This window comes from Oncorhynchus gorbuscha, linkage group LG18 (assembly GCF_021184085.1).
Source record: "Oncorhynchus gorbuscha isolate QuinsamMale2020 ecotype Even-year linkage group LG18, OgorEven_v1.0, whole genome shotgun sequence".
Classification (NCBI taxonomy): domain Eukaryota; kingdom Metazoa; phylum Chordata; class Actinopteri; order Salmoniformes; family Salmonidae; genus Oncorhynchus; species Oncorhynchus gorbuscha.
Window position 1 is genome coordinate 1,178,268 of NC_060190.1, and position 16,910 is coordinate 1,195,177.

General features: G+C 43.1%; 1 protein-coding gene across 1 annotated transcript in view; it reads right to left on the reverse strand.

Annotated features, from left to right (window-relative positions):
* LOC124003116 (zinc finger protein 569-like) overlaps positions 1–16,586 on the reverse strand; it is a 23,678-nt gene extending 7,092 nt beyond the window's left edge. The window contains exons 1-3 of the mRNA XM_046311181.1: positions 16,071–16,586; positions 11,394–12,255; positions 3,619–3,923 (exon numbers count right to left, since the gene is read on the reverse strand). Coding sequence (XP_046167137.1) covers positions 3,619–3,923; positions 11,394–12,255; positions 16,071–16,305 — 1,402 coding nt within the window. The 5' untranslated portion in view covers positions 16,306–16,586. The remainder of the gene's footprint in view (positions 1–3,618; positions 3,924–11,393; positions 12,256–16,070) is intronic.
* Between the last annotated feature and the right edge of the window lie 324 nt (positions 16,587–16,910).

Below are 16,910 nucleotides of genomic sequence, written 5' to 3' on the forward strand. Positions count from 1 at the left end.
ATATACATTGCATTGTTACACCATGTAGGAGCAGTATAGACCTAGTCCGTTCATTATATACATCTACATGATGTATTGTTACACCATGTAGGAGCAGTATAGACCTAGTCTGTTCATTATATACATGATGTATTGTTACACCATGTAGGAGCAGTATAGACCTAGTCTGTTCATTATATACATCTACATGATGTATTGTTACACCATGTAGGAGCAGTATAGACCTAGTCTGTTCATTTTGATATATCTTTTTGACTGTTGATATTTTTCCATTCCAGGCAGGCAATTCATAAACTAATCTCCACTGTCCCACAGCCCAGGCAGGCAATTCATAAACTAATCTCCACTGTCCCACAGCCCAGCCAGGCAATTCATAAACTAATCTCCACTGTCCCACAGCCCACTGTCCCACAGCCCAGCCAGGCAATTCATAAACTAATCTCCACTGTCCCACAGCCCAGCCAGGCAATTCATAAACTAATCTCCACTGTCTCACAGCCCAGCCAGGCAATTCATAAACTAATCTCCACTGTCTCACAGCCCAGCCAGGCAATTCATAAACTAATCTCCACTGTCCCACAGCCCAGCCAGGCAATTCATAAACTAATCTCCACTGTCCCACAGCCCAGCCAGGCAATTCATAAACTAATCTCCACTCTCTCACAGCCCAGCCAGGCAATTTATAAACTAATCTCCACTGGGAAAAAATTATCTAGATATTTTCACCCCATGCTTTTAGACTAACATTTGGTTTGCAACATTTGTATAAACTATCTGCCTCTCCAACAATATTGCAATTTTGAAATGCGATCTACACCCTGCCTTAGAGAGTAAACGTCACCGGATGAGAGCAACCTTTCCGAGCCACTTTATGAAACCAAGCATCATCGTCACTATTATGGAACCATTTAAAGAAATTACAATAGAGAAAAAGTCCAACGAAATTGCATCTGGTTTGCTGTCATTCCAGCTTCAGAGTTTGATGTGATTGTGTTAACAAGCTAGCAAGGGAGAAGCACGTTAGCCAGCCTGCATAGCAAACATTTCTGTTTAGAACAAACAACCAGTGTGCCCTGCTAGAAACTATGCCAACAGCAGGGACAACCAGTGTGATTGGCTATAAACTATGCCAACTAGAAACCCAGGGACAACCAGTGTGCCCTGCTAGAAACTATGTACCCCAACCGCAGGGACAACCAGTGTGCCCTGCAGAAGAAACTATAGCCAACCGCAGGGACAACCAGTGTGCCCTGCTAGAAACTATGCCAAACAGAAGGGACAACCAGTGTGCCCTGCTAGAAACTATGCCAACAGCAGGGACAACCAGTGTGCCCTGCTAGAAACTATGCCAAACAGAAGGGACAACCAGTGTGCCCTGCTAGAAACTATGCCCTAGAAACAGCAGGGACAACCAGTGTGCCCTGCTAGAAACTATGCCAACAGCAGGGACAGGGACAACCAGTGTGCCCTGCTAGAAACTATGCCAACCGCAGGGACAACCAGTGTGCCCTGCTAGAAACTATGCCAAACAGAAGGGACAACCAGTGTGCCCTGCTAGAAACTATGCCAAACAGAAGGGACAACCAGTGCTTTTGTCTCTAAACCTCCGAAAATATAACTAAATACTGTCTTATTTCCAGACTGCAGTGCATTCGGAAGGTATTCAGACCCCTTCCATTATTCCCACATTTTGTTACGTTACAGACTTATTCTAAAATTGATTAAATTATTTATTGTCCTCATCAATCTACACACAATAACCCATAGACACTAACAATCAGAGGGCAAAACAATTCAATGAGTTAAATTCTAAATTGACCCAAGTTAGCTCGCTAACTCTATCTCGCTACGTAATATACCCCTCAGACGGGGTACAACAGTTGAACTAAATGTATTGGGCATTAATAAATTATAGTCTCCAAGAATCAATGGATATGCCTTTATTAGGGTGGGTATAATCTGGGATTGGTATATGCAGGGTGGGTATAATCTGGGATTGGTATATGCAGGGTGGGTATAATCTGGGATTGGTATATGCAGGGTGGGTATAATCTGGGATTGGTATATGCAGGGTGGGTATAATCTGGGATTGGTATATGCAGGGTGGGTATAATCTGGGATTGGTATATGCAGGGTGGGTATAATCTGGGATTGGTATATGCAGGGTGGGTATAATCTGGGATTGGTATATGCAGGGTGGGTATAATCTGGGATTGGTATATGCAGGGTGGGTATAATCTGGGATTGGTATATGCAGGGTGGGTATAATCTGGGATTGGTATATGCAGGGTGGGTATAATCTGGGATTGGTATATGCAGGGTGGGTATAATCTGGGATTGGTATATGCAGGGTGGGTATAATCTGGGATTGGTATATGCAGGGTGGGTATAATCTGGGATTGGTATATGCAGGGTGGGTATAATCTGGGATTGGTATATGCAGGGTGGGTATAATCTGGGATTGGTATATGCAGGGTGGGTATAATCTGGGATTGGTATATGCAGGGTGGGTATAATCTGTGGAACGTTCCAACAGGAATCTGTTCCAAAAACGTCATGCACAAGGATGACAACAAACAACGCATACAAAGTAGCATGATCAAATCACCTAACTAACTAGCTGCTGAATAGGCATCAACTCACCATCTAGCTAACTAACTGCTGAATAGGCATCAACTCACCACCTAGCTAACTAGCTGCTGAATAGGCATCAACTCACCACCTAGCTAACTAGCTGCTGAATAGGCATCAACTCACCACCTAGCTAACTAGCTGCTGAATAGGCATCAACTCACCACCTAGCTAACTAGCTGCTGAATAGGCATCAACTCACCACCTAGCTAACTAGCAGCTGAATAGGCATCAACTCACCACCTAGCTAACTAGCAGCTGAATAGGCATCAACTCACCACCTAGCTAACTAGCTGCTGAATAGGCATCAACTCACCACCTGGCTAACTAGCTGCTGAATAGGCATCAACTCACCACCTGGCTAACTAGCTGCTGAATAGGCATCAACTCACCACGTAGCTTATTCTTAATGTTTGTCCGTAGACCACCAGAGTGGATAAACGTGGTGAGTGAAAAAACGTAATGAAATAACCCACTCTCTACCCGGTATCTTATTCTGAATCCTGTTTTTGTTACAGATTCCTGTTGGAACGTATCACAAATTTACACCGACCTCCTTTATTGGCCCAAACGTAGACCACGGGAGGTGGTCGCGTCTAACAAAAACAATATTTCCTGGGCACCGCTCGGTGATGTAAGGGACGACCTTTTATTAAAGAAACACTGCATACTGACTATGGATATTCATCGATACACGGATACGGATTTGGTCGTAAGTAATCCAACGCAGTCGCTATGGAATGCAAGAGACCCAATCTTATTAATACATTAAATCACGAATAAAGGGGTCTAAGTTCGAGCAAGGCATATATGTCATTACTTTAAAAATCCCCAAATGTATGGAACAATCACAGAGAGCTCCTTCAACAATTCCTACAGTACTGAACCACATATTCATGTGTAGAACATCAGTAGAATGCCCCTTTAAAACCACACATTAGTTCAACAACTGCATAGCTTGTGCCCCTGTTTTAAGACGGTACTCACTTGTGTTATTCGGATCTTCAGGCTCGTCCTCCTCATCCCCGCCTTCTTTTACTCCCAAAACGTCTTCCTCTTTTGAGATAACCTTCTCTTCCACTCCAACAGGTTCTTCCTCTTCTTCCATTAGAACATCCTCCTTTTCATTTAATGTGATAGCCTCCTCTTCCTCTTTTACTCCAAGGGGTTCTTTCTCTTCTTTCACTGTAGGAACATCTTCTTTCAATGTGATTGCCTCCTCTTCCTCCTTTTTAATTCTGAAAGTGTCTACCACCTCCTCTTCCATTGTGTCAGCCTCTACCCCATCTTCCCTTTTCACCCCAAAAGGCTCGTTCACGTCTTGGACTGTAACATCCTCTTCCTCCTTTTTAATTCTGAAAGCGTCTACCACCTCCTCTTCCACTGTGACAGCCTCTATCCCCTCTTCCTCTTCCACTGTGACAGCCTCTATCCCCTCTTCCTCTTCCACTGTGACAGCCTCTATCCCCTCTTCCTCTTCCACTGTGACAGCCTCTATCCCTTCTTCCTCTTTCGCTGTGACAGCCTCTATCCCCTCTTCCTCTTTCACTCCAAAAGGTTCTTTCTCGTCTTTCACTGTAACATTTTCTTCTTTCAATGTGATTTCTTCTTCCCTTTTCACTCTGAAAGCTTCTTCCTCTTCTTTCACTGTAATATCCTCCTCTTCTTTCACTGTAATATCCTCCTCTTCTTTTACTGTAATATCCTCCTCTTCTTTCACTGTAATATCCTCCTCTTCTTTTACTGTAATATCCTCCTCTTCTTTCACTGTAATATCCTCCTCTTCTTTCACTGTAATATCCTCCTCTTCTTTTACTGTAATATCCTCCTCTTCTTTCACTGTAATATCCTCCTCTTCTTTTACGACAAAGTTAAGACCCAGAGCTTCTTTCTCCATCCAGAAGACCTGTTCTTTAGCAGGGGGGGAGTAGCTTAGTGAACTCATGGTCGGGGATGTTAGCTAGGTAGCTAGTTAGCATTTGCGACTAGCCTAGTGCTGGTATACCTTTTTTTAACAAATTGGTCAATTCTACAAGCAAATTAATTTTACGTTAATACGTACACACAATTGTCTTTTAAACACTGATTAATATACACAAGAATGGTCTAAAGAGCTTCAATGATTCGATTTTATGTTGACTAGCAAGCTACCGAAATGGTTGAATCAGTAGCCTTGTTGGTCGTTGAAGAAGCTTCCAGTTCCGTCCACTAGATTAGACGTCACGCAAGAAGCACCACATGAAAGACTCACATCGCAATCTGTTGACTGGAGTGCGTAACGCAGTTTCGACAAATATTCATAACATTGTTTATTCTGGCAAACAATTTCAAAATAAGTTATTTAAAAACAACCAGGTGTTATGTTTTCTCTTACAGCCAATAAGGTCATTAGGCATGATTAGGTGACAGGTTGACGAGGGTGGCATTTTCTGTGCTAAACTGACCAAGACACTCCAGCAACAACAAATTAAATCAAATTTTATTGGTCAAATGCACACATTTATCAGATGTGCAACAGTGCAGTAATATCTAACAATACATAACAATACCTGCACATCTAAAAAGTAAAATAATGGAATTAAGAAATATAGAAATATTAGGATGAGCAATGTCAGAGTCCAGGGTATATAATTCTATATGTATTTGATGGTACATTATGTAGAGGTTACTGATGTTCGCATTGCCAAATGGAAAGTGGAATAAACAATTACGAGTTGACGGTTAACTCTCCCACCTCGACAGTCTTCACAGTTCCACTCACAGATGGTCCGTGTGCTCCTGCTCTAGGGCAGAAGGGTTGGGAGACCCCTGCTCTAGGGCAGCAAGGTTGGGAGACCCCTGCTCTAGGGCAGCAAGGTTGGGAGACCCCTGCTCTAGGGCAGCAAGGTTGGAGACCCCTACTCTAGGGCAGAACGGTTGGGAGACCCCTGCTCTAGGGCAGAACGGTTGGGAGACCCCTGCTCTAGGGCAGAACGGTTGGGAGACCCCTGCTCTAGGGCAGAACGGTTGGGAGACCCCTGCTCTAGGGCAGAAAGGTTGGAGACCCCTGCTCTAGGGCAGAAAGGTTGGAGACCCCTGCTCTAGGGCAGAAAGGTTGGAGACCCCTGCTCTAGGGCAGAAAGGTTGGAGACCCCTGCTCTAGGGCAGCAGGGTTGGGAGACCACTTCTCTAGGGCAGCAAGGTTGGAGACCCCTGCTCTAGGGCAGAACGGTTGGAGACCCCTGCTCTAGGGCAGAAAGGTTGGAGACCCCTGCTGTAGGTTGGAGGCAGAAAGGTTGGAGACCCCTGCTCTAGGGCAGAAAGGTTGGAGACCCCTGCTCTAGGGCAGCAAGGTTGGAGACCCCTGCTCTAGGGCAGCAAGGTTGGGAGACCCCTGCTCTAGGGCAGAAAGGTTGGAGACCCCTGCTCTAGGGCAGAAAGGTTGGGAGACCCCTGCTCTAGGGCAGAAAGGAAAGGGAGACCCCTGCTCTAGGGCAGAAAGGTTGGGAGACCCCTGCTCTAGGGCAGAAAGGTTGGGAGACCCCTGCTCTAGGGGGCTCTAGGGCAGCAAGGTTGGAGCAGGTTGGACCCCTGCTCAGGGCAGAAAGGTTGGAGACCCCTGCTCTAGGGCAGAAAGGTTGGAGACCCCTGCTGTAGGGCAGAAAGGTTGGAGACCCCTGCTCTAGGGCAGAAAGGTTGGAGACCCCTGCTCTAGGGCAGCAAGGTTGGAGACCCCTGCTCTAGGGCAGCAAGGTTGGAGACCCCTGCTCTAGGGCAGAAAGGTTGGAGACCCCTGCTCTAGGGCAGAAAGGTTGGGAGACCCCTGCTCTAGGGTAGAAAGGAAAGGGAGATCCCTGCTCTAGGGCAGAAAGGTTGGGAGACCCCTGCTCTAGGGCAGAAAGGTTGGGAGACCCCTGCTCTAGGGCAGCAAGGTTGGAGACCCCTGCTCTAGGGCAGAAAGGTTGAGAGACCCCTGCTCTAGGGCAGAAAGGTTGAGAGACCCCTGCTCTAGGGCAGAAAGGTTGAGAGACCCCTGCTCTAGGGCAGAAAGGTTGGAGACCCCTGCTCTAGGGCAGAAAGGTTGGGAGACCCCTGCTCTAGGGCAGACAGGTTGGGAGACCCCTGCTCTAGGGCAGCAAGGTTGGGAGACCCCTTCTCTAGGGCAGCAAGGTTGGGAGACCACTGCTCTAGTGCAGAAAGGTTGGGAGACCCCTGCTCTGGGGCAGAAAGGTTGGAAGACCCCTGCTCTAGGGCAGAAAGGTTGAGAGACCCCCTGCTCTAGGGCAGAAAGGTTGAGAGACCCCTGCTATAGGGCAGAAAGGTTGGGAGACCCCTGCTCTAGGGCAGAAAGGTTGGAAGACCCCTGGATAATGGGTCTGTGTTCTATGATTGGGTGTTTGGGGTCTCTGGTTGGCTTTTAGTGTACTGATGTGTATAGATTGTTGTTGTAACAACAGGGCTGATCAATAAAAAGAGACCTTAGTCTGTAAATGCTAAAGAAATAAAAAAAGTATTGATGTGTATAGTTTTTGTAACTACAGGGCCATCTATAAAATATACCTTGGTGATTTATGACTAAAGCTTAAATAAATAAATTACAACAACAAATCAGTGTCCTCAGTCCTGGAACCTTCAGTCTGGCGTCAGACCCTATCAACAGATAAAAGAACATTCCAGAACATTCAGTATCAAGTCAAGTGACCATCAACCCATACACAAATAAAGTGTCACAATTAAGATCAGTGGAAATGATGTGTATTGCAGACAGGGAAAACATAGAAATAAGCTCAACAGTGTGTTAATTACTCTTAACTGAATATAAACTGCATTCAGCTTAAAATGTCCCCAATACAGCTTGTTTTTTGTTGTTTTCTGTTGCAAAGCATTTCACTATGTTGTGCACTAATGAATATGACCCAGAATTAAATCTTCACATGATAAAATTGTCTTCCTGTGAGGTTGAATCCAAATCAGATCACTCGACCTGGACGTCACGTTTATTACTAAGACAAAGACAAACTGTCACGCCCTGATCTGTTTCACCTGTCTTTGTGATTGTCTCCACCCCCTCCAGGTGTCGCCCATCTTCCCCATTATCCCGTGTATTTATACCCGTGTTCTCCGTTTGTCTGTTACCAGTTATTTTTTGGTTTCTTCAAGCCTACCAGCGGTTTTCCCTCTGCTCCTGTCACTATTGTTCCTGGTTTCCCGGTTTTGACCTTTCTGCCCGCACTGACCCTGCCTGCCATCCTGTAACTTTGCCCCACTACTCTGGATTATCGACCCCTGCCCGCCTTCACCTGTCGTTTAACCGCCCTTGTTGCTGAAATAAACATTGTTACTTCGACAGTCTGCATTTGGGTCTTACCTTAAACGTGATAGCGACCGCTTAATGGGGTAGTTTAGTGAGCTCGTGGTCGGATGTGAGGTAGTTAGCATTCGAGTCTGCTCATTGATACAGCCAGCTAGCTAACAAACGTAAATGTGAAATAAATGGGGTAAATAATATATACGTTGGAAGTGTGTTAAACACAGTGGCTAATATATACGTTGGAAGTGTGTTAAACACAGTGGCTAATATATACGTTGGAAGTGTGTTAAACACAGTGGCTAATGTATACGTTGGAAGTGTGTTAAACACAGTGGCTAATATATACGTTGGAAGTGTGTTATATATACGGAAAGCTTTCAAAAAAATAGGTACAATGTTCTGGTCATGTTGACTAGCTGTTGGACGTATTGACATTCCCACAAAATAATGTTAAGGTTCTCGGGAACTATTTGAGAACATTCCCACAAAATAATGTTAAGGTTCTCGGGAACTATTTGAGAACATTCCCAATGCGTTCCTAGAACGCGAACAAACATTTAATTAAATATGTTTGAACTTTTAGGAGACGTTCTATTACAGTAATGAAATACCGAGAAAATTGGTTCGGCAAGTTCCTGTAAATGCGCGGAGAATGTTCCAAAGCCAATCAACGATACTGCACCATTCCCAGAACGTTGTGGAAAGGTTGAATGCAAAATAAACCTAAAACAACCACGTTCTTATAAACATATGGTTCTCAGAACGTTGTTTTACCTTGGAAATGTCCATTGTTATCCACACAGATTCCAGGAAAGTGAGAGGTAACAGAAAGCATTGTAATCCACACAGATTCCAGGATGGTAAGAGGTAACAGAAAGCATTGTAATCCACACAGATTCCAGGATAGTAAGAGGTAACAGAAAGCATTGTAATCCACACAGATTCCAGGATAGTAAGAGGTAACAGAAAGCATTGTAATCCACAGATTCCAGATTCAGAAAGCAGTAATCCACACAGATTCCAGGATAGTAAGAGGTAACAGAAAGCATTGTTATCCACACAGATTCCAGGATAGTAAGAGGTAACAGAAAGCATTGTTATCCACACAGATTCCAGGATGGTAAGAGGTAACAGAAAGCATTGTTATCCACACAGATTCCAGGATGGTAAGAGGTAACAGAAAGCATTGTAATCCACACAGATTCCAGGATAGTAAGAGGTAACAGAAAGCATTGTAATCCACACAGATTCCAGGATAGTAAGAGGTAACAGAAAGCATTGTAATCCACACAGATTCCAGGATAGTAAGAGGTAACAGAAAGCATTGTAATCCACACAGATTCCAGGATAGTAAGAGGTAACAGAAAGCATTGTAATCCACACAGATTCCAGGATAGTAAGAGGTAACAGAAAGCATTGTAATCCACACAGATTCCAGGATGGTAAGAGGTAACAGAAAGCATTGTAATCCACACAGATTCCAGGATGGTAAGAGGTAACAGAAAGCATTGTAATGCACACAGATTCCAGGATAGTAAGAGGTAACAGAAAGCATTGTAATAACAGAAAGCCACAGATTCCAGGATGGTAAGAGGTAACAGAAAGCATTGTAATCCACACAGATTCCAGGATGGTAAGAGGTAACAGAAAGCATTGTAATCCACACAGATTCCAGGATAGTAAGAGGTAACAGAAAGCATTGTAATCCAGGTGAGGTGTAAACAGGTTCCAATCAATCAAATGTATTTATAAAGCCCTTTTTACATCAGCCGATGTTACAAAGTGCTGTACAGAAACCCGGCCTAAAACCCCAAACAGCAAGCAATGCAGATCGATGTAGAAGCACGGTATTCAAGTGATATAGATGGCAAAAAGGGCAAATCCCAAAGGTGAAAAAAAGCATAAAATTGCAGTTTGTCAAAGCTGTCTGACTCCAGCTAATGTTACCTGACCACCGCTCCAGCTAGCTAGCCTTCACCAGGCTAGTTAAGGGCCATGGGCCACCAACAAGTAACGTTAGTTAGACAAGGATCTTATATTAAAAGCCACCAAGCTTTGAGCTAAAGCTAGCGAGCCTTTAAAAGCCACCACGCTTTGAGCTAAAGCTAGCTAGCCTTTAAAAGCCACCAAGCTTTGAGCTAAAGCTAGCTAGCCTTTAAAAGCCACCGAGCTTTGAGCTAAAGCTAGCAAGAAGAAGAAAAGAAACAAGAAACGTGACTTTTGTCAGTTGAAAGATAATGCTGGGCTTATCTGTGATGTTGTACAAAACCATGAGTCAATAATTCATTTTTGTGGTCTTTCATTGATAAACTGACTCGCAAAGTCATTTGACTAAGTTTCTGATAAGGGCTGGGTTTAGTTCATTTGTAACCATCTACAAACATACTCCAAGTGTGAGCTTATTACTTCCTGTTTATGACCTGTTGCTACAGTGGTTTACTTCTGTCTGCAATGCTGGAAGGGCTGATGGTGAAACAGGGAGTAAGACAATATATATATTTATTTGATCTGAGTTCATCGCTTGATTAGCAAAGCTACTCTGACTGCCACCAAAAAGTGCTGCGAACTTGCTCTCATGTCGGGGGTTGTTGTTGGACGGCCCACGTGTCCCAGAGCCTATAGGCTGTGCCCGAGACCGGGGGAACATGAGATGTGCTCACTCAATTCCTCCATATTTATAAAAGGAGACATACGTTGCTGTTCAGAAGTTGGAACTAGAGGTACATTTCCACTGTAGAACCGCAATGACAAACATTTTGTGACAATTCCCTTCGTTTGTGGCACTAATTGTTTTCTTGGTCTGTTATCTTTACAGGACAATATTATTCCCTTAAATCCTGTAAGATACATATTGAAAGCAAATCTAAACAACAGAGCAAATGGTAATGAGAGTGCTCGAGTAATGACACACACACAACACACAGAGCCGGAGTTGAAACACGACCATGTAATCGCAGAGAGCATTACACATTCAAACTGACATATTGGAAGTCTACGTCAAAACAATGTCCTTCTGTAGCTCAGTCTTGAGATTAAAAAAAAGAAAATGGCACTTTCATCAAATGGCAGGGTAGTGGGTTCATTCTGGACCACTGAACCATTACTAGACATTACTAGAATGTATGACACACATGACTGTAAGTCGCATAACTAGGATAACTAGCATCTGCTAAATGGCATATATTATTATTATTATATTAAAACAATGTATTTCATATTCAATGTCTTGAGATTTAAAAAAAAATACAAACTACACTTTCATCAAATGGCATAAACAGTATATAAACGGTTCATTCTGAACATCACTGAACTACATTACTAGACATTACTAGACATTACTAGACATTACTAGACATTACTAGACATTACTAGACATTACTAGACATTACTACATTACTAGACATTACTACATTCTTCATATTCATATCTTTTTTTACCAGGCAAGTTAATTAAGAAAAAAAATCTTATTTACAATGAGGACTTCTCTCCTGTGTTTAAAGGCATCTCTCCTGTGTTTAAAGGCATCTCTACTGTGTGTAAAGGCTTCTCAACTGTGTGTAAAGGCTTCTCAACTGTGTCAACTGTGTGTAAAGGCTTCTCAACTGTGTGTGTTCTGTTATGTGATTTCAGGTAATCTAACCGGGTAAAATTCTTTCCGCACAGGGAGCAGTGGTAAGGCTTCTCTCCGGTGTGTATTCTCTTATGTTTTTTCAGACAACTTGATTGAGAAAAACTCTTCCCACAAACGGAGCATTGATAAGGCTTCTCCCCCGTGTGTGTTCTTGTGTGGGATTTCAGGTGGGTTGACTGGGTAAAACTCTTTCCGCACAGGGAGCAGAGAAAAAGCTTCTCTCCAGGTTTTTCTCCTGTATGTATTTTTTCATGCTCTTTCAGGTACTTTGCTAAGGAAAATATTTTTCCACACTGAGAGCAATGGTAGGGCTTTTCTTCGGTGTGCGTCTTCTCGTGCTGTTTTAGGATCCCTAACTTGGTAAATCGCTTTTCACACTGAGAGCAGTGGAAAGGTTTTTCTCCCGTGTGTACTATTTTATGTTCTTTCAGATGTGCTAACCGGGTAAAAGCCTTTTCACACTGAGAGCATTGGTAAGGCTTCTCGCCTGTGTGTATTATTTGATGTTGTTTTAGATTCTGTAACCAGGTAAAACACTGTCCACACTGGGAGCATTTGTGAGGCTTCTCTCCTGTATGTATCCTCTCGTGTTTCTTTAGGTCCCCTAACTGGTTAAAGCTCTTTCCACAGTAGGAACAGTGATGTCGTCTTGCTGGTTCGGAAGTCTCTGGCTCTGGTTCCTCTGCCAAGTCTGGTCTCTCTGCTGTCAAAGACAGAGTGTTTATTTAAAGTGGAACAGAAAGCATTTTAACTCATTTGCAGATATGAAACAAACAAGACAATCATAAATCAGTCAAAATTATAAAATTCCCAGTTTATGCCCAGAAACCAACTTCATAAGAGGTTTTTAAAAATAGGTTATATTTGACTCAACATTCCACGGCGTACACTAAGGCATTGTTGGCAGAATAGATGGATATAGTTCAATGCATGATTAATATAATTCACCAATACATTTTAGTAGTCCAAAAAAATATTGCTCTCAGGTTGTAAATCACAGCTGGCCTGGTACATTGTTTACTGCCTCCATTCAGGATGCACTGTATCAGATTCAATGACAAAAACAGACGAATGTAACGAAGGCTGGGAATGTCAATACAATCAGACTAGCAAGGGCAATGATCACGAGGCAGTCATAATGTGGCTAATAGGCTAGCGTTTCTATTTAGGTAGCAAGCTAAAAAAAAACATGGAGCTTAACACTAGCTAGCTAACAAGAGGAAGTGATGTTATTGGAGGAGCGGGTGAGTGACTGACTTTTCCCTTCTCGTATTGTTTTTTTGGTGGCTACACAGCCAGAGATGCAGGTGTCATTTGGTTAGCCAGCAAGAACGACTGTTATCCAGTTAGCACATATCTCTTGGGTTTGCAAATTCACCATGGCTATCTACTCCAATTTCAGAGCGTCTCTCGTCTGACTGTACCGGAGCGCAGAATAACTGATGAATTTACAAACGCGAAACACCTGTTGAATGAACATACTCAAAAAAATAATATAATAAATATATAAAAATAAATGAAATAATATAATAATAATATAATAATATATGCCATTTAGCAGACGCTTTTATCCAAAGCGATACAGTCATGTGTGCATACATTCTACGATAACAACATTAGACCATTAGACCATAACAACATTAGACCATAACAAATGCCCCTAGTGTTCCAAGATAACAATGTTAGTGTGATTTTAAAACAAATGTAGAGTTTCCTGGTAATTACTGATAATGTTTACTACTTATTTATTCATTCTGAATATGAATATACACTGCTCAAAAAATAACGGGAACACTAAAATAACACATCCTAGATCTGAATGAATGAAATATTCTTATTAAATACTTTTTCTTTACATAGTTGAATGTGTTGACAACAAAATCACTCAAAAATTATCAATGGAAATCAAATGTATCAACCCATGGAGGTCTGGATTTGGAGTCACACTCAAAATTAAAGTGGAAAACACACTACAGGCTGATCCAACTTTGATGTAATGTCCTTTAAAACAAGTCAAAATGAGGCTCAGTAGTGTGTGTGGCCTCCACGTGCCTGTATGACCTCCCTACAACGCCTGGGCATGCTCCTGATGAGGTGGCGGATGGTCTCCTGAGGGATCTCCTCCCAGAGCTGGACTAAAGCATCCGCCAACTCCTGGACGGTCTGTGGTACATTGGTGGATGGAGCGAGACATGATGTCCCAGATGTACTCAAATGGATTCAGGTCTGGGGAACGGGCGGGCCAGTCCATAGCAACAATGCCTTCCTCTTGCAGGAACCGCTGACACACTCCAGCCACATGAGGTCTAGCATTGTCTTGCATTAGGAGGAACCCAGGGCCAACCGCACCAGCATATGGTTTCACAAGGGGTGTGAGGATCTCATCTCGGTACCTAATGGCAGTCAGGCTACCTCTGGTGAGCACATGGAGGGCTGTGCGACCCCCCCCAAAGAAATGCCACCCCACACCATGACTAACCCACCGCCAAACCGGAGGATGTTGCAGGCAGCAGAACGTTCATTTTGCAGGGCTCTGGAAGTGCTCCTCCTGCTCCTCCTTGCACAAAGGCGGAGGTAGCGGTCCTGCTGCTGGGTTGTTGCCCTCCTACGGCCTCCTCCACGTCTCCTGATGTACTGGCCTGTCTCCTGGTAGCGCCTCCATGCTATGGACACTACACAGACAAACACAGCAAACCTTTCCACAGCTTGCATTGATGTCCCATCCTGGATGAGCTGCACTACCTGAGCCACTTGTGTGGGTTGTAGACTCCATCTCATGCTACCACTAGAGTGAAAGCACCGCCAGCATTCAAAAGTGACCAAAACATCAGCCAGAACTGAGAAGTGGTCTGTGGTTATCACCTGCAGAACCACTCCTTTATTGGGGGTGCCTTGCTAATTGCCTATAATTTCCACCTGTTGTCTATTCCATTTGCACAACAGCATGTGAAATTTATTGTCAATCAGTGTTGCTTCCTGAGTGGACAGTTTGATTTCACAGAAGTGTGATTGACTTGGAGTTACATTGTGTTGTTTAAGTGTTCCTTTTTTTTTGAGCAGTGTATATATTTTTTGTAATTAATTAATTGAACCTTTATTTAACTAGGAAAGTCAGTTAAGAACACATTTTATTTATAGTGGTGACCTACAAAACCCGGACAACGCTGAACCAATTGTGTGCCACTTTATGGGACTCCCAATCAAGGCCGGATTTGATACAGCCTGGATTTGAACCAGGGACTGTAGATGCAGTGCCTTAGACTGCTGTGTCCGTGTGTGTTAACTATTTAACTGTACTAGAATTATTAAGTCCGCTAAAAATTTTAATATCGGTTATCGTATTTTTGGGCAAGGAAAATATTGGTCAAAAATGTCATATCGAGGCCTCCGGGTGGCCTAGGGCACTGCATCGCAACGCTAGCTATGCCACCAGAGACTGAGTTCGCGCCCAGGCTGTCGCAGCCGGCCGCGACCGGGAGGTCCGTGGGGTGATGCACAATTGGCCTAGCGTCGTCCGGGTTAGCCGGTAGGGATATCCTTGTCTCATCGCGCACCAGCAACTCCTGTGGCTGGCTGGGCGTAGTGCACGCTAACCAAGGTCGCCAGGTGCACGGTGATACATTTATTACATAAAGATGCAGTAGATGACAGAGTACAGTATATACATATGAGATTAATAATGTAGGGTATGTAAACATTATATAGTCCATTATTCCTTTACTTGTGTGTATTAGGTATTTGTTGTGAAATTGTTAGATATTGCTGCACTGTCAGAACTAGAAGCACAAGCATTTTGCTACACTTGCAATAACATCTGCTAACCATGTGTATGTGACCAATAGATTTTTTTTTCGTAAGTGGACGTGCAGGATCCTGCAGGGATTTCTAGTCTTGCATAATGTCGATTAGCATTTTCGAATTTGAGAGTAAACTAAAGCTGAATATATTGATAAAAGTCACCTTGTCCGAGATAACATTAAACTGTCATCAAAACGTCACGCCAGGGTAAGGCTACACAATAGATGGCCCTTATTTTAAGCATTTCTAAAAACTAACGGAAGCATTTCCCTGCTTGACCGCTAGGTTTTATGGGTATTATGACACCTCCACTGTGGGGCCCGATACCTATCGTGGACATTGCCATTGGATGCACTGAGTCGCCTTAGTAGATATGCCATGTTAGAAAACGGAAGGGTGTGTTGTAATTCACACGTTAGTAAGGCTGATAGCTTGCTTAAAAAAAGTTGTAAACAAACACTGTATAGTTTTAGAACCCGCTTAAACTATTATTTTTATCATTTGGATGGTCAGTCCTTGTATTCATAGCTATTTAATGGAATTTGACAGTTGTTACATATCGGTGTCTCCAGCACCCAACCTTTAGCTGTTCACCAAAACGAGTGTCATGGCGGCCATTTTGTTGTTGTTTGAATCACCGATTGCCACTTCGAAAATCCACATCAGTGCAACAATTGGCAGTTTGTGCTCCTGTTTTTAAGATGGTATAACGTTACTCACTGGTGTTAATCATATCTCCAGTCTCATACTCTTCTTCCTCGTCCTCCTCTTTCGTTGTGACAGTAATCTCTTCCTGATCCTCAGCTTTCACTCTGGAAGCTTCTTCATCGCCTTTCACTGTGACATCCTTCTCTTCCTCCTCTTCTTTCACGACAATATTAAGCCACATACCCTGTTTCTCGGTCCAGCAGACGTCCTCTTCTTTTGCAGGGGGAGAGTAGTTTAGTGAGCTCATGGTCCGGAATGTTATTAAGAAAGCCAATTTAGATAGTTAGCATAAGCTACTAGCCTAATGCTAATTTAACCAGTTAGCAACCCGACAACGTAAATATGAAGCTGGGATGGGTAACTAGTAGATACGACAGACGTGTGTTTAAAACACAGTGATTAATATACACCGAAAACGTCTAAATAGCTCAAATATGTTCGTATTTGTTGGCTAGCAAGCTATCTAAGTGACTGATTAGCTGTCGTTGTCGAAGAGGTGTCCCGTCCACTAGATTATACGTCACGTCACACTCCGGCTGCATCGCTTGTAAAACTCATATCGCCATCTGCTGACTGGAGTAGGTAACACAGTTTACGTAAATATTTATTTCATTTTCAGGAAATACGTTTATTTTTCATGTATTTCATTTGCGTTTACACAGGCAGCCCAATTCTGCATTTTTTTCCCAACTAATTGGTCTTTTGATATTTTCAAATCAGATATTTTTCATATCTGATTGGTCAAAATACGCAACTTCTCCTACATGGTGTAATCATGTAGATGTACAGTACAGGGCAGACACACCTACTCATTCAAGGGGTTTTCTTTAGTTTTACTATTTTCTACATTGT